Genomic DNA, 25,324 nt, shown 5'->3' on the forward strand with positions numbered 1-25,324 from the left:
CTAAATAACCAAACAAGGGACTGGGCTACAGAGGAGAAGGCCTCCGTTAATGTTTTGCAAGCAATTTGACAAAATATGCTATGTTCAATTGTGTAACTTGGACTGCATTTGTTAAACAGTGTAATTGGGAAAGAGTAATCTGCATGATTAAATAGTTCCTGTTTTGAAATGAAGACTAAGAAGCTTTATTAGTTTGGTATGAGTGAAGGGAGAGTAATTTACAGTTGTCAAGAGTGTGCACAGCTTGATGACAGATCTGTAAATAGCTTCCAGATTTCAGCAAACAAAACAGAACTACACCTTTCATCCAAATAAAGTCAAGTAATTTTTCTGAGAGGCTAAAAATGAAGCCTTTTAAAAGCTTGTTTGCCACTTTCTTTGTATTTGCCCATCCATTAGAAATTGATTTCCCTGTATTTTGAACAGCTTTAAAAACAAAATGTGGAGGAGTAGGGCAGGGAAGATGTGGTGCTGAACCAAGACAAAAACTAGCAATAAACCCAAGACTAAATTCATATTTCCACCAATATAAGCAAGAGGAAAAAGGTACACTTTATCTACAAATTGGGAAAAAACTAAGGCAATTTCTAAAACTATAGCTGTAGTAAAATATAAGGGAAGAGAAATATCTGGGATCATACAGATCTAGGTACTATGTGTACAGTTCCATGTTGGGTAGCATTTCATACGAACAGAAAGTTCCACATAAATCTAACTAGTCTGCAGGCACAATTGCAAAGACCTTTCATACTCTACAAGGTCATTCAAGGGGATATGTTGTAAATCCTTTATCTGGTATATGGATGCATGATAATTACATCTTATCACATTCACAATTCATATGAAGCTGCCTTCATACCAGGTCAGACCACAGATCCATCCTTCCATCCATCTGCCACAGGGGTAGAGCTCCCAACTCCTCCACCGCTGCTGAATCTTCCACCACTTGTACTCTCCACTCCATCACCCACAGATCCTCTAGACCAGGATCATTAGGAAACGGGTAGAGAGAAATCTTTCTACTCAGTCCCCCAGAGATTGTCATACAGATCACTGAGAGGTGTGTGCTTATACGAGTACATGCAGCCCTCTGAGTTAAACAGTTGTACACTCCTAATCTATATTGACTGACAAATCTCTTCAAAGTTTCAGAGAGCAGTCATTCTGCACCTAGAGATTCCCCCGATTCAACCAGGGAATTTGCAAAAGCAAAGCATGTGCTCTACTACTAAGAGTTGGTTCGTCATTCTTTGTCTGGATACATAAACAAAATGAATGTATTAAAAGTCATACACACAGAGTTTTTGTAAATTCTTACCTGCGATGAAGGGATTCTGAAAATTTAAGGCTTGCATAAATGAATTCTTTAACCTGGATATAAATCTGAGGCACTGACTGAGACATTGGAAGTTTCTTTGGAAAACACTGCTGTAGTGGGGGAGGGAGAAGAAAAAAAATATCATGCTATAATTCAAGTTAAGCAGGTTATGGGGGGAAGACATGGATCTCACAGGTTAACCTCTATCTGATCAAAACATTATTGTGGTACTGTATTGTATTCTCTCAAAAGAGACAGGCTTTCCATACCTGAAATTCCTCATTTTGTTCAAATATGATACTGTTAAAAGCATGGCTACAGTCAAATGATAACGAAACATGCATCTAGACTGAACTGCAAAAATGCCCAAAGGGGAAAAGATTGGTAAGAGTGCAATCCTATGGACTGCACCCTCCCTACCCAGAAATGTGGAGGCTCTGCCAGCGTGACATTAGCTGAGCAGGAGCAGTGACAGAAGTGATCATCACCTGTCCTCCAATATTCTATATTTTTTATGGCATCTAGCAAGTATACTTTGGAAGAAAAGAGGAAAAGGCTGAGGGTAAATAATATCTTGACCTTCCCCTGAAATTTGTTCATGTTCTTTCTAATTACTGATTCTATGAATAACTTTCTTGGGTAATGAGCAGGACTATATTCCAAAACCTGCAGTTGAGGAATGATGGTTAATTATTACTGTTCTAACACATCAGCATAGTAAGAAGAAATTCATGCATAAAAGGTGATAGGCTAGGAAGAAGGGCACATGATCAGAGTCTTCAGCCAATCCCTCCATTCTTACTTAATGAACATTATGCCTGCAGGGAGCTAAAATGGTACCTACACACTGGAAATACACTGAAATAGATTCTGGTTAGCGGGAAATCTATGGTTTGGTAAGTTATAGCTTGCACTTTCAGACATTATGAGATGGGCCCAGTCCCCTTGATTTGAATGGGTCTGCTCTAACTACGAATAAATCTAGATCCAGCCCACTGGCAACAAACGACACACCAAAAGATTGGAATAACTTCTATTCCTAGTTCTAAATTTGCACTCTTCTGTACATACCCTCTTTTTATTTTTAGCAAAACAAATAAAATAATAATACCTTCACTTTGAACATGAAGGAAGGGGAAACAAAGTACACAAACTATGGTTTGGAAGTTCAGAATGTACCCTAACTCTCCTTAGCTGATTTTGAAACAAATGTGTGTGTTTCTTACCTTGTCATGTTCTGGATCTTGAAAAGGAAATTTGCTAATCACAATTTTATACTCCTCTTCATTTGATACAGGAATCGGACTGTAATTATCGGCTTCAAAAATATCCCTGTGTAATTCAACGAACACATGAAGAACATAAATAATAAAATGCATGGTTACCAGAACAATATATATTGCTAGCACACATAGCCTGGTGACTTAAACTGCTGCTAATTGCTAGAGATAAGAGATACAGATACAGAGAAACAAAAACCCAGTTCTATCACAAAAACAATTGACCGATAGATTGACTGTACAGGAGTGGCATGTGTAGAGGTAGAAAGCCAGTGGTATCTCGGCTCACAAACGCCTCAGTTCACGACCAAATCGGGTCGTGGACAGAAACTTCATAAAAATTTTGCCGCAGGTTGCGAACTCTGCATCGGGTGACGATCATGAGCACGCCCGCCTTCCCTGCACAGGCGCGATCACGGTCATGCTGGGGGGGGGGGGGGAGATGGCCACGACTGTGCCTGTGTTCCCTGCCCAAGCGCACCCACTCCCACCTCTCCCATGTACCTGCCTCCCCCCCGCATGCCCACACCCACCTCCCCCCCCAGTGTGCCTGCAATTGCGCCCATCACCCCCACCCCCCCACACGCTCGCGGGGGGGGGGGGGAGATGGCAGTGATCTTTGTTGTTCTTTGTCACTTTGCTTCAAATTTTTGTGAGTAAAAAAAAATAGTTGCAGAATGGATTGACCTTATTTACATTGACCCTTATGGGAAAATTTGACTTGGCTCATGACCAATTTGGGTCACGACCAGAGTTCTGGAACAGATTAAGTTCATGAGCCAAGGTACCACTGTAGAAACAGAAAACCAACTGCGAATGTTTGTGCATCATGCATTTTGCATGATTTTAATACTGTCGGTTTGAACGATTTTAATTCTTTCTGCAAATCATTAAGTTATACAAAAAAGTAATATAGGGTACTGTAGCCTTGCTCAAATCTTTTAAGACTTTACAAAATATTTCATAGATGTTTTCAGTTGTATTTTTGCAACTGTAACTTTAAAAGTTTAAAAATTGACATCCGAAGGATGTGAATTATGCTCAGTGCAAAATCAAAAGGCAGTGTTTGGTTCACAGAACAGCTGAGGCTCACCACAGCTTATAAATGCCATTGAGGGTTGTGGGACAGGCAGGCAACCATTTTGTGTATTCAACACCCTTGCAAGGATAGAAATACAAAATAGCTGCCCACTTGTGCTACAATCCAACTTGCCATAGCTTGCAATGTAATACAAACTCAGCAGCCAGCAGTTATTTGAGGCTTTAACCCTGCCAGCTACCAGAGCTATGCAACAGTCCCAAAAAGTAAAATAAATCACAGTGGGCTGACATGACATATGAACAGACTCAGAATGTATTCACAGAACACACACATGCATTTTATAAGGCAAGTATTTGAATAAGACATGTATTTTCACAGATTATCCTGTTGATGTAACGGTAGTTAGAAGTTTGTGGCATTCTCTAACTTGCTGCCATTTCAAAATACTAATATTGCTTCAAATATTCCAATATAGAGTCTTTGTGATACTAACCTGAACAAAACAGCCCATTTTTTAAGTAGAGTCTCATTGTACTGGTCTCTTATTTCAAATAAAAGATCAAATAGTCTGTTCACAAGGAAGCCATAGCCCTAAAAATGGTATAATTAAAAATTAAACGTGTTATGACTACATGCAGTATTGCAGTATTTAAATTCCTAATATCACTGGTTTGGTGAATAAACAGCAAAATGCACAACCCCTTTCCCAATTAATGGACAATCAGAGGCACTCTTGCCTCTCTCCCCACCACATCCTTGATGTTTCCCTTGTTTCTTGCCCCTCCTCTCAGCCATCTCTGGTTTGGTTCATACACTGGCAGTGGTATTCTTGTTGTGAAATGAGTGGGCACCACTTTCTTTCAACCATCCTTTGACAGAAGATGTGAGCCCAGAGATCCACTATAATATCTGAATGTATAGAAAAAGGAATTATATTAGTGGGGTCTCCATGTGAGCTGCCACTCTGGTAGAAGAGCACCTGGATCACACATTCATGGAAGGAAGTGGGAGGGAAGAGGCCAGTGCCATTGGCCGCTGCCAACTTATCAACCAGGGTTTCCTCTCCCACCCATCTTTCTCCTCCCATGTAATACATGTGCTGCAATATGCAAGCCCTCCTTGCATCCCCTCCTCTTTTCCAACAAAATATAATAATTATTTTACTTCTTGGTATAAAGATGAAAGTTTCTCATAAGCACCTGTCCCAAACTTCTGCTCTGTAACTCTTTATCATAGAAGAGAATTGATAACTGAGCAATGGATATTCCACATTAATTTGATTAAATAATGTTTCCTGATAGGTTTTAACTTCTACTCACAGTGAAGGATGTGGGGATACAAACTCAAGATTTTTGGAATGCAATATAAGTGATGCAATTACTAATTTAAATATAAACCAATTCAAACCAGTGGTGCTGCCATGCGTGCCTTACAAGGAATACTAGGGCAGCAACCTTATCTCTACCTATCTGGGATTTATTTCCACTAAATATGTATAGACCTATGCTATGAGAAACTTCGTATAGTTTTTCCTAGACTACACAAGGACATTTCGTAAATTCTAAAAACTATAATTCCTGGAGTTCTTTAGAAAAAGCCATGACATTTAAAGGTTTTAAACTAGTTTAACTTGGGGCCTATGGGATCCATCTCATCCAGTGACCATTGTAAATCACTCTAAATTAAACACTCTCTCCCTCAAACAGTTTAATCAAGTAATACATTGTTTTACCTTCTCTGTGAATTTTGTTATAAATAGACCAACACTGCTACCTAGACTTGAATTGCCTCTTCAGTACCCATGCTTTATAATACAAACTTTGTCAAACTTAATTTCTTTCTTATATTCTTGTAACAGTATATTATTATCAAGCGAGAAGAACCTAAGAGCTATATGCTCTATTGTACTTCTATTTAAAGTACCACATTTGGGCCAATAGCTTTAATAAAATAATAAATCAGAAAACTAGTGTTTTGATGATGAAAAGGAGTACAGGCCTAGATGTTTCATGTATGATATCGGCTCATTTCACATATTACTCAGTTTCCATTGAGCGGTACATTCAATGGGTAAATGAATCATACCTCTTTAATAAATTACATCAAATATGTTAACTGCAAATACACATTTGTAGCACTTTACAAATTTTAAGCAAACATTAAGAAAACTTAGTGTGCACTTGTCCTTGAGATAGGCATCTTCTAAGTTTTGGTCTTGAGATGGAAATTTGAACCCACTGAAATAAGCTAAGCCAGGGGAGAGTTGCAAGTGGACATTTAAAGGCATACCTGATACAGGGTATTTTAATTCAGTTGCTAACACATCACCAACCTGCAAGGTATCTGCAAACACAACAATCAGATTCTTCAGCTCCAGAACAAGATCAGGATCAGTGCAATAGGACTGAAAATTAAAATCACACGTTGTGTTTTAAGGTTTTTTTAACTGGTACTAATTTTACTTTCAGATCCAGTAAAGATATTCAGTTGATGTTTGGCAAGCAATTTTGACAATGGAATGTTGTTCTGTGGAGATACTCAATCCCATTAACATGGTTTTCTAATAAAACTTACACCCTTCTCCATCTTTCCCTGTGTGCAGGAACTTAGAAGAAGAGAGAAAGAGAGAAGATAAAAGATTTTAAATTGCATGCTTGGAAGAGCTATCTGGGCACTACTCTGGCGTCTCACTTCTACGTCCAAAATGCACATGAAGGAGAAGAACAATCTCTTTGCCTTCATGTCCTTTCCTGTCTCAACATCTGCAAAAGAGCCGCAGGGTTATAAAGAAGCACATAGCAAGTCTGGGCTGGATCTGATCAAAGGCCTATCTAGCCCAACATTCTGTTCACACAGTCACCAACCAGATGTTTGGAAGCCTGCAATTAGGACATGAGGAAAACAAAATCCTCCCACTAATGTTCCCTACAAGTGGTACTGAGAAGTACAATAATATTGGAGATGATCTATATGCATTGTGACTAGAAGACATTGGAAGCCTAATCCTCCATGATTTTTTTAAAGCCACTTTTTTAAAGAGTTGGGTGACATGCCATCACTATTCCTCCTACAGTGAAACAGGATAAGAAAAGGGGATGCAGTCTCATAGCCCACTCTAAATCTCTACATTCTGGTTTCTGCTGCAAATATGATCTACTCGAAGTTCAAATTTAAAACAGTAGAAGATAAGGAAACTATTTTTTCCAAGTGTTTAAAACCATCTATAACACAGGAGGGCATGAACTATTAAAATGCCGCTTTTAAAATAGCTATAGATGGGTGCGAAAATTATTATGAATCACAATGCATAACGTGCCAGGTTTTTAAGTTCAAAACAAGTTGCCACAATAAAAATCTATCAGCAACAAGTAGTCCTAACCATTCCATTCTTTTAAAAGTAAATATCCATTAAGCAAATTATTTAATTAATTTCTGTACCACCCAATAGCTGAAGCTCGCTCTATTAAGAGAGTAAATATAGTTGAGACTAAATTAACAACAAAGTACCAGTTTCCAGTAGCTGGAAATAGATCTATTGCCACATAGACATAATGCTTTGGAAGAACCAAAGGGCAGCTGTAAGGGTCTTGCTGGAGAAGTTTATTTTGGAAACAAGGTTTTTGGAATGATAATTAAGAACTATTTCCTGGTACTGCTTACAGTGTTAAACTAATTCAATCTTATCTAATGAAGAGGTCAGTTGAAACTAATTAGGATGGATTGCAATAATAACAGCAGATTAACTCTGCATATTCTAAACTGCTGGACTAAGGGCACAGTTTGGAAGACCCAAGGAGTTGTAAATCCAAGAAGGATTATGCAGATAGCCCATGGCTGTGACTCACAGCCTGATACTGCTGGGGCAAACAAAAGCCTGGCAGGCTCTCCCCCAAATCAGAGCAATTTTTAATTACAAAAAACCTCACAAAGATAGATCTGGGGGGTTTTTTCACTTTGACATTATCCTTCTTCTAAACACACTGAAAAGTTCCTTTAGCAAATGAACTTAAAGGACATCGTCACAATGCTTGCTCACTTACTGAATGAGTTCTAAGGACAGCAATAATCTTTGAAAGTGCCATGTTCCAAAGTTCATCAGTGTAAGCTCTTGTAATCAGTCCTTGGGTTACATGTAAAATGTGATCTTCCACTACAAAAAAACTAAACACAAACATAATAGTTGATAGTGGAATAACAACCTTTCTTTTCAGCTGTAACTTTTAAATTGTGATAAATAGTAATACAGCTCAAATTTCTTCCTTTTTCACACACAGGCTTAGATTAAATTAGCTTAAATTGTTGTTGTTTAGCGAAGTTGCGTCTGACCCATCGCTACCCCATGGACAACATTTCTCCATGCTCTCCTGTCTTCCACCGTCCCCAGGAGTCTACTTAAGCTTACACCGACTGCTTCAGTGACTCCATCTAGCCACCTCATTCTCTGCCGTCCCCTTCTTCTTTTGCCATCTATTGTTCCCAGCATTAGGCTCTTCTCCAGGGAGTCCTTCCTTCACGTTAGGTGGCCAAAGTATTTGAGTTTCATCTTCAGCATCTGGCCTTCTAAAGAGCAGTCAGGGTTGATCACCTCTAAGACTGACTGGTTTTATCTCCTTGCAGTCCAAGGGACTCACAGGAGTCTTCCCCAGCATAGATTAAATTAGCTTTGCTTATAAAGCTAATGCACTGAAATATAGCCAGGAGGATCAGAGTATTTTCCCTGATTTTATGGGGTTTTCTTCTAGAGGGATTTCGTAAGCAGCACATAGAGAAATTACCCTTCGTCATTTACCTAGAAAGAAGTATCTTATTTGCACTGCGAGTCATGTTGCGACTTTCTCTAAACAAACTGGTGGAGAGTCTCACACTGTGTGGTGTGTAATGAACATATATATTAAAAAGCTTTCCTAAATACTACAGTTTATTTCAGTGCAACAGTATTCAAGGTGTATGTAACTCAAATTGGTCTGCATAAAATTGCTTTTTACTTGTATGCTACTTGCTCTTGCTATCCCACAGCTTTGCTTTGCTTTTTAGAATGTCAGGCGTCCATTCCACTGCTGCAACATGGGTGTTCTGCCATATTGTAGTGACAATAGTGGCAATCCTGGCAGAGCCAGGGAAGAGAACCACACTAAAGCAAGAGTACTGGAGACCCCAAGGATTTGCATTCAAGGAAGCTTAAATCATTATGGAATGAGTGTGGAAAGGAGTGAAAATTATTGTCCCAGCCCTGTTCTCCAGGATATCCTGCAATATCTGAAGTTGTCCTTAAAAAAACAGCAACAGACAAGCAAGCACAAATGCAGTCAACACTCCTCTAAATCAACACTGCACATGTTGAAAGTAAAAGCTACCACAGGAAAAGCTTTGGAGCTATCTCAGTTGCATATTTTGAAACTTACCCTACAATTTGACTGAAGTACCTTCTATAGCCTTCTACTGTTTCATGCTTTAAGGGAAAAAAAATAAACATTTAACAGTGAAGTGTGCTAAACCATGAGCATATAAAACAGATTTTCCCACCACTATTCTTAGATAAGCCAAGTACCATGTTTGACTGTGGCTGTAACACAAGTCTTGCTTGTTTCCGTCTCTGTTTTCTGTAGTAGTTCTCAAATGTCTCTGCATCACCCTATAGAGGAAATACACAAACACTTTCAATACATTTTGCTTTTTCAAGCATGCATGCATACTGATTGTGTATGCAACTTAAGTGCAGATTATTATTCTTTAACTTTCACAGCAGTGAAAGTTACTTTTAAACTTTCCTAATTTGAGGATTAGAAGCAATGGCTTCTATTTTAATTGTGGAATTGCTTTAACCTGAAATATTTATTTATTTATTTATTTATTTATGAGATTTGTATGCCATCCAATTGCCAACGTCTCTGGATGACTAAAAGCATAAATAAATTGATGACCCACTCTGGTTGCAAATACAATTATTAACATTCAATATTAAAACATATTAAAATATTGATTAAATAAAAGGGTCTTAACCTGGTGCCAAAAAAAATATAATGACGGCGCCAGGCGGACCTCTCTAGGGAGCACATTCCATAGATGGGGAGCCACCACAGAGAAGGCCCTCCTCCGGGTACACTGTTTCCTAACATCTTTCACAGAGGGTTCCCGGAGGAGGGCTTCTGCTGCCGATCTCAGGGGGCAGGAGGGCAAATAGGGAAGAAGGATTTCCTTTAGGTATCCTGGTCCCAAGCCGTTTAGGGCTTCATAGGTAATAACCAGCACCTTGAATTGAGCCCGGACTTCGATGGGAAGCCAATGGAGCTGATAGAAGACTGGGGTTATATGAGAATAACGCCCAGTCCCCAACAGCATCCTGGCAGCTCTGTTTTGAACCATCTGAAGTATCCGGACTGTCTTCAAGGGCAGCCCCATGTAAAGCGCATGACAGAAATCCAAAAGAGAAGTAACCAATGCGTGTGTTACTGTTGCTAGGCAATCCTCCTCCAGGTAGGGGCACAGCTGATGGATTAGCCGAAGCTAAAGGAAAGCGCTTCTCGCCACCGCTTTCACTTGGGCTTCCAAGGACAGCTCCGGAACAAGGAGCACTCCCAAGCTGCGGACCCTGCCCTTTAGAGGGAGTGCAACCCCGTCCAGGGCAAGGCCCAAGTCACCTACCCAAGAGCTTGAATCACCAACCAACAGAACCTCCATCTTATCTGGACTGAGCTTCAGTTTATTGGCCCTCATCCAGCCCATTACTTTGGCCAGGCACTGGTTCAGTACAGCCACTGCCTCACCTGGATTAGTTGAAAAAGAGAGGTAGAGCTGGATGTCATCAGCGTACTGATGACTCCACAGCCCAAACCTCCTGATGACCTTTCCCAGTGGTTTCATGTAGATATTAAATAGCAAGAGGGACAAAATGGAACCCTGTGGTACTCCATGGCAAAGTTGCCATGGCACAGAGCCAAAGTCCCCCAGCACCACCTTCTGGAATCGGCCTTCAAGGTAGGAGCAGAACCACTGCCAAGCAGTAGTTCCTACTCCCAATCTCACCAGCCTATCCAGGAGGATGCCATGGTCGATGGTATCGAAAGCCACTGAGAGGTCCAGGAAAACCAACAGGGACACACTCCCCGTCTCTCTCCCTGGACAGGTCATCATACAGGGCGACCAAGGCAGATTCAGTACCGTACCCGGGTCTGAAGCCAGACTGAAATGGGTCCAGATAATCAGTTTCATCCAAGAGTACCTGGAGTTGTCCCGCCACCACCTGTTCCAACACCCATTCCAATATATAATCGCAATGCATTAAAAAACCTTATAGTATAACAAATTCATTTTGATAATACTCCTTTAGAATCATGACTTAATAGTCCCTTTTTTTTCTTCAATACAATTAACTCAGAGAGAACTATATTTCTATTTAAAACCACATGATTGACTCACCAATTTAGTATTGACTCACCAATTTAGTATTAAATAATACAATCAATAATTATTATCAAATAATATACTGAATGCAATGTAACTTCCATGTAAGCATTTAAAAAAAACCCAAAAACCTAAACTGCTCAAGTTTAGCTTTACTACACTTGTGCTTAGCTTACTTATTTACATTTCCACTGATTAGTAAATTCAAACTAAAAAAGCATACCAGGAACTGTAGAAAGGAAATGAAAATATGAGTGATATACCCAATATGTAGATTATTTTGTCAAAATGCAAAGTTAAATGTATATTAAAAATGCAAGCCCTGAAGGCAAAGCTAGCGGTTTACCTCATCCTATCAAGACAATTACAGTACTTTCTATTGTTCCTTTCCATGCCATTCATTTTCAGCCAAAAGTAAGATACTTAATATAATCATGATGCAACAGCACATTAAAATATCACAAATATAGCAGTGCAGCAGCACCTTCCTCAGTCTGGTGACCTCCAGATGTATTGGACAGCAACGCAAGGTTAGCTAGGATATGTTGGTGGCTTGTAACTCAACACATTTAGGGGTCAGGAAATTAGGAAGTATTGATCCAGTAGGGACATAAAAGATCATACTATCAAGAACTTTCGCTTAGCTATCCTTTTAATGAACCACAGTGTTAATGGTTATCACTGGGGCCAAATTAGACATGGTCATAATCAGCAAGCCATTGCATTTAATAGTAAAAAGCTAAATAGGAGTAAAGAGTTATTTATTTTTATTTATTTATTAAAACATTTTTATGTTTTAATTTCCTTTCCTGCCAGGGTCATAGTCTGGGCCACTGTGACTATTTACTTTAGAAAAATCACAACTGCTAATTTCCAACCAGTGAACAGTTTAGTGGAACAAACAGAAACAGTAATATACTATCTTTTAGTTTTTCTAATCTAGTTGCTTTTAGGTACATTTTTTCCTGGTATAAACTTGCATCTGTACTACCCTCATCATGTGAGGCTTTCCTCCAAGTGATTCCATCAAAGGAGGCTTGGAAGATGGCAATCTGTGTACAAAGGGGATGTCCCTGTGTTTTGCAATGGGTTCCTCCTGTCCTCACCAGGGAAATCATAGTGACATGCAAAGAGATCAACTGTGAATGCATACAGAACTTGCCATTCCTTCTCCTGAGCAATCCCATCCTCCTTAGTTCTTAAAAATAGTGAATAATCAGGAATGCTGAACTGTACTACTCCTGAGAAATCCTGCTCTGGATTTTTAGATGCTTTCGGAACTTGTTCCTGCAATGGATTACAGAGGCTGCTTTTCTGTGCCCTATGGTTGTGTGTTTTCTCCCCTCCCATTCATCACCTTAGAGTCACTTTGCTTCTTTGTGGAATGGAAGCTGTTGCTGAAACAGAAGAATGCGGGCCTAAGGAGTATATTTCCTGGCTCCGTGACTTGCACACTTTGTATGTTTTGTACCTCACTTTTATTTTTCAGTTAACAGTCAGTATAGGTTGCTGGCTGTTGAGAATTCAAAAACTGCACCAGCTTGGCCCTGCCTCTTCAGACCTGTTCTCAGTTCCACCACTCTGAATCACCAGCTTTTGCCAGCTCAAGCAATATCCACCAGTAAATCTACTTGGAATTCTCATGTATTTTGATGGACAATATTTGGCACTCCTGTGAATGTTTAATTGTTGTAAGCCGCCCCGAGGCTTCGGCGAATGGGGCGGCATAAAAATATTTTAATAAATAAATAAACAAACAAATCAAATCCCACAATCACCAGCATTCTGCAGCCAGCCATACTGGGAGAATTAGGGAACTGTTGGATTTATTTAACTGTTGGAACTGTCCCAGGATGGTATACAAACAAACAAACAAACATGTGTCTAAATACACATGCCTTTATGTTTTTAACTGTTGTGCTTTTACTCTCCCCCTCACTTAAGGACTCCAATCAGCAACTACCATCCTAATGTCCTCCAGTTCTGTTGGATTATGGAGATTATGGAGTTGTAGTCTAACACATCTAGACTGAGCCGGGTAATGAAAGCCTGACCCAAAGCAATGCAAAAACCACAATCTAATTATTCTTTTGTATATTATCAACAAAGCATTCATTGGGCACACCTAGGTAAACATACTTCAGCAAATGGGGTGGTACATAATACAATAATGTGTCAGTTTATAAAACACTGAAAGTTGGATGCAACAATTCTGTGAATTGAGTTTCATTCACAGGAAACTGGCAGAAGATTTTTTTCTTCTGGATCCCCCTTCTTGCAGCCTTATGTGTCCTTCTGCACCTAAAAATAAAGCTATTCTGGGGTACCTCTGAAGTAATGTGGAATTGGTTAAAACGGTCTTTCCACCCTTTCTCAAGAAGTTTCTAGTAGGTTAAAGGCCTTCGCATTCACAGAATTACTCCTTCTGTGAATGAAAGGGCACCTTAGGATTCGACCTTATGGAGCCAGTGGAACCATACAGATATTGAAGAATCTGAACTAAATACTCTTACCATAAATGATAAAGAAACAGCACATTCACAAGTATTTTAATTTAGAATGCAGCTGGATTTCTGTCAATTATTTTTAGTGGTACCTTGGCTCATGAATGCCTCAATTCATAACCAAATCGGGTCACGAACAGAAATTTCAGGAAAAAAAATTGCCTGAGGTCGCAAACTCCACATCGGGTGATGATTGCGATCATGCCCGTCTTCCCTGCATGAGCGCGACCACAATCATGCTCAGGGTGGGGGAACATGGCCACGATCACAGTTGCACTCGTGCAGGGAAGATGGGTGTGATCATGGTCATGTTCAGGGGGGAGATGGCCACAGTTGTGCTTGGGGGGTTGGGGAGAGATTTGACTTGGCTCACAACCGATTTGGGTCGCAACCAGAGTCATGGAACAGATTAAGTTCATGACCCAAGGTACCAATGTAGTTGGCAACAGTCTTGAGAAATTCAGCATATGAGAGAAGCAAATGAAAAAAGGATTATGTACATACCAAAACTGAATAAATATGCAAACATCTATAAACAGGAGAGAAATCTACCAGATCATGTGCTGTCAGAACCTGTAGGAAGAGGCCAAAAGAACTCTTGTCAGCTATAACAACACTGAACCGGTGTTACAAACTCAAAAAGCTAAACCAGAGAAAAGGCCAGTACTGTCAGTACAAGGCAGACTTGACTGTGATCAATCCCACTGCTGTGGTCATTGCACAATTGATCTGGATTACAAATCTGTTAAATGGACTACAGGGGATGGTGGAGGACAGGAAGGCATGGAGGAGTGCTGTCCATGGGATCGGACACGACTTCGCAACTATCAAGCAAGCAAGCATACAAAGCAGGGGTCTCAAACTCAACTTACCTGGGGGCCGCTGGAAGTAGAGTCTGGGTGAGGCTGGGCCGCATCAAGTATTCCATCACCATGGTGGGGGTGGGCCGCTCATCCCGAGGCCAGCCCGGGCGCCGCCGGTGCTTTGAAGGCTGCAGGGCCCCTCCCCCGTGCCCGCCCGTCCCGGCAATTGGCCCGTGGGCCGCGAGTTTGAGACCCCTGCTTTAATGCCTTTTCCATCTTAATTAAACTAAACACTAAGCACTGTGGCCGTAACTTTTGCAGTTTCACAGAGAGAAGATTCATCATCCTAGCAACCTCAGCATACTATTTTTTGTTTTTTGCTTTCCCTATTAAAGGTTCACCTTTTCAGTTAAAGGAAGCACTTTACTGCTTCTCTTTGGCACATCTGATTTGCCAGCATCACTTCTCTTACACTTTGGGGGCATTATTAAGCAAAATAAGGGTTACTTGAACAAAAGCACTGCGATACCATGAGAGCTGATCTGATAAAATGAGATAGCTACTAAGTGATTAATGGCTGAGTAGTGCATACAGCATGAACACACTGGACAAACAGATGATTGATGTGCCAAGTGGGACCACGTAAGATTTTATTATGTTACTCAGAATGGCACACAATTGAAATTATGGATGTTTACTGTATTTCTGGGTTTTTTTTATTTAATTTTTTCAGATCAGTCAACAGTGGTGAAATGAAACCATGGTAACTGAAACACTGGATCCAGGGTGGGTTACTGTACTGTGGGGTTGCCCTCTGCAGGCTCTGTCTGACTCCTAGAGCATTTAAGCAGGTGCTTACCTGTAACTGATGTTCTTTGAGTGGCCATCTGTGCAGTCACACAGGTACTGCACCTGCACAGTGCCTATGGCCGGGAGATTGATAGCTAATGGTTTGGCGGGAAAACTCCGCTCCCCTCCCCCCTAGCAGTATATATGAGCGGAGTGTCTGCCATTTTCCAGTCTTTGATAGACCGGATGTTCGCTCTCTAGAGAACAAATTGTAACTAAGAAAAGTAACGTTGTCAGTATCGACAAGTAAGGAAATACTGTATAGGTACCGAGGATAAAGAATAATATGGTACCGAAAATAATACCACCCAGTGACACTGAGCGGGGCCGGTGGGTGGGTTGTGTGACTGCACAGAGGCCACTCGAAGAACATCAGTGACAGGTAAGCAACCTGCTTTTCTTCGTCGTGGCCTCTGTGCATCACACATAGGGGTAGATTAGCAAGCTTACCCTGACTGGAGGAGGAGAGGTGTCATCACCGAAGAATAGCTGAAAGAATGGCTCTTCCAAAGGAACAGTCCTGTCTAGCATGGACATCCAGCCGATAATGTTTTGCGAATGTACATGGAGTGGCCCAGGTGGCCGCCCTGCAGACATCGTCAATCGGAACCCCCGACGCAAAGGCTGAAGAAGCAGCTACAGCTCGAGTAGAATGACCCCTTGGGGTTGTAGGTAAGTCTATCTTAGCCAACTAGTAGGACAGAGTAATGGTGCGAACTATCCACTTGAAGAGTCTTTGAGAGGTAACTGGAAAACCTTGGTCCTGCTCAGAGTATTTAACAAAGAGCTTACTGAAACGTCAAATAGATTCAGTCCTTGATCTATAGAAGGCTAAGCAGCGCCGTACGTTAAGCATGTGTAAGGATCTCTAAATCAGATTCGATGGAGATGGAAAAAAGGCAGGTAAGACGATCTCTTGACTCATGTGGAAGGAGGTAGCCACTTTAGGTAGAAAAGATGGATCCATTCACAGAACTATTTTCTCCCTATGGAAATTCAAATAGGGAAGGTCTACCCTGAGGGCACAGAGCTCACTAGCTCTCTGAGCTGATGTAACTGCTACAAGAAATGCTGTCTTCCAAGAAACAAGACGCAAATTGATAGTTGCCAAGGGTTTGAAGGGGGCTCTTGTTAGTGCTAGTAATACCACTGAAAGATGCCAAGTAGGCATAACCGGTCTGACCGTCGGATGAAGGTTATGCAGCCCTTTAAGGAATCTCTTTATCAGTGGTTGAGAAAAAATGGAGGATCCTTGAAGTGTACCATGGTAATAGGAAACTGCCGCCGTGTACACCTTTATGGAGGATGGCTTAAGTCCCAAATGGTGGAGTTCAAAGAGGAACTGGAGAATATTCTCAATGGATGCTGAATATGGAAGAAACAAACGAGACTCAGCAAAGATAGAGAATCGCCACCACTTAGCCACGTATGATTTTCGGGTTGACGGCCTTAACGCAGAATTGAGAATGCTTTGGATGTCTGGGTGGAAAACTGTCGGACCCAATGGGAAACTGGTTGGATCCAATGAAGTAGGGAAGACAAATGGATTTGAAGCCTGGATTCGAGTGTCGGATCCGGGAGCAGGACCCGTATCAGGTGTAAATGCCGTCAGTACCGAGTCAGCACCGACTGTTATCGAATCCACCAGGCTGTTAATTTCAGCACTGTTAAATCCGGGTGGCGAACAGTGCCCTCCCGCTGAGTTATGAGATACGGAACGGATGAAAGTTGAAGATATTCGTTTTGAGAAATGTGAAGAAGTGTCGAAAACCATGCTTGGCGTGACCACCATGGGGTTATCAGTAGTCCTGTGGCCCAGTCGTGAACTATTTTCGATATTACTCTCATAATGAGGGGAATCGGAGGGAAAGCGTAAAAGTTCATATTGTTCCAAGGGATCATAAAATCATCCCCTGATGATCCTTGTCTGATTCCCGCTCTCGAGCAAAAGGTCTTGCATACCCCGTTCTGCTGGGTAGCAAACAAGTCTATGTCCGGATGACCCCAGCGATGGAATAGTTGGTCGCGTATCTGACAATCCAGTTCCCATTCGTGAGATGTCAACATGTGTCTGCTTAGAAGATCGGCCTCCACATTGTCCGTACCGGCTAGATGTACTGCTACGAAGGCAATGTCTCTCGGGATGCACCAATCCCAGATCTGCATCGATAGCTGAGCCAACGTTGGCGACTTTGTCCCTTCCTTGTTTGTTCAGATAGAAGACTGTAACAATGTTGTCCGAGGTTATCTGAACAACTCGGTGCCAAAGAACGTCCTTGAACGATCGTAGGGCCTTGAACACTGCCAGAAGTTCCAGGAAATTGATATGGTTCTTGGATTCCTGTCGATTCCAAACACCTTGAGTGCGCAGATCGGAACACACTGCTCCCCATCCGAGTAGGGATGCATCGGTACTGAGAGCCCTGAAGGACATCGGGGTCGGAACGGAACCCCAATGGTTAGGTTGGCCGGAATTGTCCACCATAACAGCGACTGAAGAACAGAGGATGAAAGCCGAACTAACTTCGTCGGTAAGTCCTTTTGCGGTCGAAACATCTTGTTGAAGAAGAGCTGAAGAGGACGAAGTCGAAGTCTGGCATGTGGGACAACGGCGACTGATGCAGCCATGTGTCCCAAGAGTCTTTGGATGGATCGGGCTGGAACCGTCCTGTCTTGTCGCATTCGATGGATGTGCCGAGCGAGAGTGTGCTGCCCGAGGAAAGCTTTTGCTATGGGAGGAAAGCTTTTGCAATCATGGAATCCAGATACGCTCCGATGAAAGTGATCATCTGTGCAGGAACAAGAGAGGATTTCTCGATGTTAATGCAAAGTCCAAGGTCCTGCAGCAGGGTACAAGTTATATGTATCGAGGCAAGAAGTCCTTCTCTGGTCTGAGAGACTAGTAACCAATCGTCGAGATAAGGGTAAATTTGAACACCACGTAGTCGTAAAAAGGCACAGACAGGGGCCATGCACTTCGTAAAAACCCTTGGTGTGGTGGCCAGCCCGAAAGGTAACACCATGAATTTGAAAACTTCAGATGCAACAGCAAAATGGAGAAAACGCCTATGACACGGATGAATCGAAATGTGGAAATAGGCATCCCTCAAGTCCAATGAGGGGAACCAGTCCTCTCTCCTCAGCAACGGTAGGGTATTTTGAAGGGTGGTCACTCTGAATTTTTTTGTTGTGATGAATCTATTGACATTTCGTAAGTCCAGTACTGGACCAAGACCACCGTCCCACTTCGGGACTGTAAAATATCTCGAACAGAATCCGTGGAGTCCTTCCGTTCGAGCTATTTGATGAATCACTCCTTTACGGAGAAGCTGTCGAACTTCGTTGAGCAATTCCGGCGAGCATGGTGTAAACCGGATTGGGCTCGATGAACCATGTCGAATTCTATCCAATATCTGTGCTGAATAATGGATAACACTCACCAATCAGATGTGATGGACTCCCAAATGGGGAGTCGGCCTTTCAGCCGGTCCCCAAATGAGAGAGGGGTGGGTGGGGTAGGGAGTAGAGGAAAGGTTCGCCCGTCCCATCAACGTTGTCGCTTGTCGCCATCGAAACGGCGACAGCCCTGTTGATAACGTTGTGGCAGCTGTTGTCGGTGGCGTTGTTGTTGTCGGTGCTGAGGTTGTTGTCTTGAGTGGTACGGGTGCCGATATGACGGACGGGTCCAAGACCACTTATGTCGGATTTGGGGCTGCAGTTCCATGCGCCGAGCCGTCATCCTAGACTCATGAATCTTTTTCAGCTTGTGGTTGGTCTTGGAATGGAAGAGCCCAGACCCGTCAAAGGGCATCTCCTCGATCTGCCTCTTCATCTCCTCTGGAAAGTTGCAATTGCGCAACCTCACATGCCGCCAGAGGGAGACAGCACCGACCAGGGCCCTGGAGTCCATGTGATGTCTGGCGGTGGAGAGCTGTTGGACTGTGACCTGCATAGCCTCCTTTATGAAGACCTTTGTAAGGTCGCCCTGGTTGTCTGGGAGAGCTGAGATCACGTTGTTGAGGCGCTGCATTATAAAGTACTGGAATCGCGCCAGTGTCGCCTCATAATTGGATATTCTCAAGACGAGTCCAGAGGCCGCATAGACTCGGCGAGCTAGAGAATCAATCTTCCTCCCCTCCTTGCTGTGGGGCATGGTGTGATCCCTCAACTCCCTGCCCTGGGAAGACTCCACCACAATCAAGTTTGGTTTAGGATGACACAGGAGGAATGGGATGTCCTCCTCCCGAACCTGGTACATGGCTTCGTACCTCCTCGATGTTGGTTGAGGATGGGCGGGCAGGTCCCATGGCTGGGTCATTGCTTGCCGCAGGCTGGTAATGAGTGGCAATACTATAGACGTCGACTGCTGTCCACGGACGACATTGTAAAATTTATCAGTGCTGGGGCCGGGCCATTGCATGGCATCGATTTCCAGCGACTGGACCAGGCACGACATCAGCTCCGCGAAGGAGATGTGCGATTCATCGGGGGATCCAGGGCCCTGAGAGGTCACCGCAACATCTGGAGAAGTCGAGTCGACGTTGGATTCGTCTGAATCCATCCCATGGTATGGGCGAGCACTGGAGGAAGACTCTCCAGATGACAGGGACCGACTGCTTTCCTTAGTCGGTATTGCTGGAGCATGCCTCGGAGCCAAAGATGTCAGGCGGTCTCGAGGAGCTGGTGGAGAGGGATGGTCTCTAGGAGCTGGATAACGTCCAACAGAGTGGTAGTCCCCCCATCCGTGATAGAATGAAGATTGGGGATGGTACCAGTCGTCAGATCTCCTGTCAGACAAACGGCTTCTCCGACTCCTAGGAGGAGACATCTCCATCTCCACATCCAGTCTTGCTGGGGCATAGGTGTGGGAGACCTAGCTCTGGGCGGGGAGTCTTGAATCTCCCCATCGGAGATCGATTCCCGATGTGGAACTTGCAGAGGCTCCATTGTTGGCTCGCCCACGTGCTGAGGGGACCTGGAGGGGTAACCCTCATAATCGCTTGAAGCATTGGGCCCAGTGGTGCCGGTACCGCGACAGCCGTCGGGACCGAGGGGGCCGACAAACCTGAGTCTCGATGCTTGGGATGCTCGGGGTTCTTCAATTTGTGAGGCTGCTTCACGGCCTTATCTTTTTTGGCCTTTTTGTGCTCAGATGGTTTTTCAGAGCCGCTATGCTTCCGCTTTTCACACCATTTTTTTGGCGGGGAAGCAGGCCAATCGCCCATAGTGGAGGCACCTTCATCCAAAGGGCGTGAGGGCGGAGCTCCAGAAGAAAAGGCCGGAGGCGCAGAGGAGGCTGGACGCGCAGTTGCAGCCGAGGTCAAAGCAGGGCAAGTAATCAGTGGATCCGATTGCAGAAGTGAGAGGTCCCACAAGAGCCTATGTAGGCGATTCTCGTGGTTCTTTCTAGCCTGCTTCGAGGCCAGACAATGGCTGCACTTGTCTGTCCTATGACCTTCCCCCAAACAGAGAAGGCATAAATCATGCGGGTCTGCTGGAGACATTTCTGACCTGCACTCCACGCACTTGCGGAAAGCTGCTCGTTGTGACATCATAGAAAAGAAAAAAGAAGAAGATAGTGCAGAGGAAGAATATAATATTTTTGGTTGTTGTTTTTTTTAGGAAGAGAGTAGAAGAAAGAGCAACGAGGACTATCAGAGGGGATATACAACTTGGAATATAACTTGCAAAAAGGAGAAGGAAGAATCACAAAATGTGGAAGAGAACGAGAAACGGTCAGAGTGAGAGTGAAAGCGGCACAAGGCACAACGAACGGTGGTTGCAAAGACTGGAAAATGGCAGACACTCCGCTCCATATATACTGCTAGGGGGGAAGGGGAGCGGAGTTTTCCCACCAAACCGTTAGCTATCAATCTCCCGGCCATAGGCACTGCGCAGGCGCAGCACCCCATACGTGTGATGCACAGAGGCCACGACGAAGAATCATCTTTTACTGGGCCAGTGTCGGTGTGCCATCTACCCCATAACCCAACAATCTCTGGGCTGACAGAGATTGTCTCAGTTCTGATGTTGAAGTCTTCCAGACTGTTGGGGACTTTAACATTCATGCTAAGGACATCTGTCAGAGGCAACTGAGGATTTCATGGACTCCATGGGATTGTCCCAACATGTTATTAGCCTAAAGCATGAAGCCAGGCACACTCTGGATTTGTTTTTTTCAGCCAGGCTGAAAAATAGGAATAGTGACCAGAAAATGGGAGACTCTGAATGGGTCCCTTTATCATGGTCAGACCACTGCTTGATGAGCTTTAGGCTAACAGTGATTTTTCCTCCTGCAGGGATAGGACCATCAGACCATTCAGATGGTCTGATCCTGGAAGCTGATAGATCCAGTTGGTTTCCAGAGGGTTCTGGGAGAATTTATGGCTGATATGGCTGGCTGTCCGATCAAACCCATGGCCGATATCTGGAATACAGAGATGTCCCAGGCAGTTGACATGCTAACTCTTGGGCACTCTCCCTGTCATAGAGCATGTACAGCTCCATAGGATACCCCAGAGCTGAAAGCAACAAGACAAAACAGGAGATTGTTTGAGTGCTGATGGAGAAAAACTCCTAGTGCATATAATTAATCCCTAGTATTTGGCTACAGTCGAGTATACGTGGAGGTACCTTTCTTTGCCTCCCGACATTGCTCTGTAGGATTGCCTGGGGCCCACTCCATGCTGGCCCCATGGACATCTTGAAGCAATGTGAGGCCCACCTGCAATATATTTGCTAGGCACATCCAGGATAAAACTTCTTATAGCCACTGGGACAGACTTCAGTGTCATTACAGTTGCATCAGGTGAGATATTCAGGGCACAGTCCAGTCAAGTTCTCTTGGATGAGTTCCAGTTAGTACAACTTGAAGATGTTGACAAGGTGCTTGGATTGGTTTATAAAACCACATCCATACTAGGTCCTTGCTCCTCTTGGCTTATAAAAGCCAAAAAGAAAAAATCCAAAATCCATACTGGTGTAATTCCTTCATTAGATCATCCAAAACAAAATCATGGAAAAATGTGAGAGATCTCTAGAGCTTATACATGTGTTTACCATCTTTAGTTGGCCTAATACAGATAATGTACTAATATGGATTCTGGAATTAAAAATGTATTTGACACTAAATACCTCATCTTCATGCTCCTCTTCTTCATCAAAATTTTGCTTTGAAACCATTTCATTCCTTGTTTCTGGATCTCCTTCATTATTCATATACACATTCCTCCCATAATGGAGATTGTTCTGCTTCTGGAGAGCAGTATTAAAGGTCTTCTGCTGCTGTGCCTATATTAACAAGACATAAACTGAGTTTTAAAAAAGGACTAAGAAGAAATGCACACAGTGACCAAAGAAACACAATGCAGCATGTCACAATTCTCTTCAGCTGGAGCCAGGAAGCAAGAACTCAGCATTTTTCAGTTGAGCAGAACCAGATGTGACTATGGGAAATGTCTGTCTTCAAACAAAAGTAGCTTAATAGGTGTAAAAATGGGGTGGGGATGGGTACTTCAAATAAATCCTCAGCAAATGGGAGCTGGATACAGAATTATTCTTTCACTCACTGCTCTTCCCCCATCACTTCTCCCTAGCCAGACTCCTTCTAGTCTTGGAACCCAACAGAGTAACACAATTTAAGGAAGGACAAGAGAGAAGAAAAATGTGGTGGGCAGATGAATGACTCAGCAGCCTTCCCACTCATTGCTTTGCCACATGAAAATCCGCACTCGCCCGTAGCACTGTACAGCCATTCAGCAGAACCTACATTGGAAAACAAGATCTGCCAGAGACGGGCATAATTAGAAAAAGACAAAGGAGAAAAGGAAAGGCAAACCCATCCATACACCCCACTCTATTCCATACAGCATGTAGTGTTTGCAATATATTAATATCACATATTAGTTTTTCTGAATGATTTCATATATCCACTGATGAAGGTGAGATTCATGACCCCATTCCCCATAACCTAAATTCAAAAGTGACATGGGCATGCCACACCAATATGATCCATGAGGTACCTGCATGTTTAATATGGTGAGGAAAATGTTTATTCAACTTAGGCATGCAAACTGAGTTATTGCATCAGATGCATGCTAAAAGGGCTTTCATTGTGCAACAACCACAGAACAAAAGAACAAAAATACAATGTTAGTTGAGAAATACTTAATAAAATATGCTTAGATCTCAATAGATGTACCTGTTTCATTGCAGTTTCTCCAATTTTATCAGAATGTTTCCGAATACTCTCCAGGAAGTCCTTAAGATCTGACATGGAAATTTCTTTTATTTCTTCACGGAGTTTTGGTAGATTTTCAGTCATTATCTGACAAAATCGATACTGACTAACTCTTGGAAAGTATGTATTTTCTAGCTGTTCCATAGTTTTTAAAGCTGAATAATATCTGGAGGGGAAAAAGGTAAACATTTTCTATGCAAACACCAAACAGAATGTAGGCAGTCCTCAAGTTACAAACATCAACCTAGTTACAACCTAGATTGTGATACAATTTTGCTTGGACTACATTCAGCCTTCTCTAAACTGGCATTCCATATACCTCCCACTGTTCTCAGTCAGCACTGTCATTAGATTGTCAGCAGAGACGGCCTCATAGAAAGACAGGTAGGAGCAGAAAGAAGCAAATGAGGCAGAAGGATGAACAACAGACACAGCAAGGGAGAAAGTGTGAAGATGGAGCAGTAGATGAACCTCTTGGAACTCTGCATTTCTCCCTTCTGCTACCCAGGGAGCAAACTATCTTCAGGTTCACTGCTTCTCAACAAATTGCACACTTCTGAACAGTCATTTTTTCTGGATGTGAGACCCAAGCTCAGAATGCTTTCTTAGCACTATGTTGCCAGGCCAAGGGTAGAGGTCTTTCTTAAAGGATCATCAAATGCTCCCTGAGTTTATATATAGGAAAGTATGGAGGAAACAGTACTCTGGAAACAACATCCATTCCAGATGTTCTTATATATTTACATTTAATTCCAGTTAGTAAAAGAATCAGCAATGTTACTTTCAATATAATCATTGAAAAGTTATCAACTTTTCTACCCACATTCTGCTTTATTTAAATGGTACAGCAGGGTCAAATGTAATGATCCTGTCTTTCAGAATGCTCAATTAGCTTCAGGCCCACATACTACTCCTTTGCCCTTCTCCTGCCGCCACTTTTCACTGGCTTGGTGCGGTGATCCTGATTTGCTTAAACCAAAACACTCTGTCACACCCAAAACAAGAAACTCTGGCTTAGTGCCAATTTATTAACCTGGCACAATAAAAATATGGCATAAGATCTTGATTAATTAAGTGAAGCAAGCCTGTGTTTGCCCTTTGGACATAACAGGGAACTCTGTTGTAACCAAACAGGATAACAGCACTGAAGACAGTACAGGACAGAAAGAGGAAAAGTGTTAAGGAAAAATATACTGACCCAACCCTCCTTCCTGGCTTGTTTAATCAAGTTCAACAAACCAAGAATCTTACATCCCAAAGGCTTAGGGTATTTTTCATCTCATGTTCCAGGGCACAGACTGCAATATGGAAACAGGCTCCTGGGCTGCCCTGGAAAGGTCTTTGTACAAGTTAAACTGAGGTGTGGAAGAAAAGAATAGGCAAGCTTATAACCAAGAAAGTGGAGAAACAAGCAATGAGAAAAATAATAATTTATTTGTACAGAACTGGTTGATTAAGGAGAAAAAGTGGGGAAAGGAATACTACAATGAAGAAGTCTGCATATGCTCAATTACACTATGATTTCTTCCGAAGCATTTTGGCCATGAATTCACTCATTGAACTTATGCTAGTCTGTTGTGCTATGCGTCAGCTATAAAATGGGATTCAACATCCTCTAAAAAGGTATATGTGCAATATAATGCATATATACAAATAGAACTTCACAGAAACCCTGAGACAGAAGCCCAATCTAGATTGTCTAGAACAGGGGTCTCAAACTCGCAGCCCACGGGCCAATTGCCAGGGCAGGTGGGGCACGGGCAGGGGCCCTGCGGCCTTCAAAGCACCGGCAGCGCCTGGGCCGGCCTCCAGGAGCGACGCGGGATGAGCGGCCCACCACCACCACGGTGGTGGAATACTTGATGCAGCCCAGCCTCACCCAGACTGC

At 42.8% G+C, this 25,324-nt stretch overlaps 1 protein-coding gene across 12 annotated transcripts in view; it reads right to left on the reverse strand.

Annotated features, from left to right (window-relative positions):
- Window positions 1-25,324, reverse strand: part of EXOC6 (exocyst complex component 6) — a 130,148-nt gene that overhangs the window by 75,457 nt on the left and 29,367 nt on the right. For 10 of the 12 annotated variants that reach the window (XM_044420662.1, XM_044420663.1, XM_044420656.1 and 7 more), the window contains 10 exons: window positions 23,398-23,602; window positions 22,332-22,487; window positions 14,050-14,118; window positions 9,189-9,272; window positions 9,043-9,089; window positions 7,681-7,801; window positions 5,973-6,044; window positions 4,134-4,231; window positions 2,545-2,650; window positions 1,319-1,428 (listed from right to left, as the gene is read on the reverse strand). In XM_044420662.1, coding sequence (XP_044276597.1) covers window positions 1,319-1,428; window positions 2,545-2,650; window positions 4,134-4,231; window positions 5,973-6,044; window positions 7,681-7,801; window positions 9,043-9,089; window positions 9,189-9,272; window positions 14,050-14,118; window positions 22,332-22,487; window positions 23,398-23,602 — 1,068 coding nt within the window. The remainder of the gene's footprint in view (window positions 1-1,318; window positions 1,429-2,544; window positions 2,651-4,133; window positions 4,232-5,972; window positions 6,045-7,680; window positions 7,802-9,042; window positions 9,090-9,188; window positions 9,273-14,049; window positions 14,119-22,331; window positions 22,488-23,397; window positions 23,603-25,324) is intronic. The other 2 variants (XM_044420657.1, XM_044420661.1) reach the window with 1 other exon arrangement.

This window comes from Varanus komodoensis, unplaced genomic scaffold (assembly GCF_004798865.1).
Source record: "Varanus komodoensis strain SLA01 unplaced genomic scaffold, ASM479886v1 scaffold11, whole genome shotgun sequence".
NCBI classification, from domain to species: Eukaryota; Metazoa; Chordata; class Lepidosauria; order Squamata; family Varanidae; genus Varanus; species Varanus komodoensis.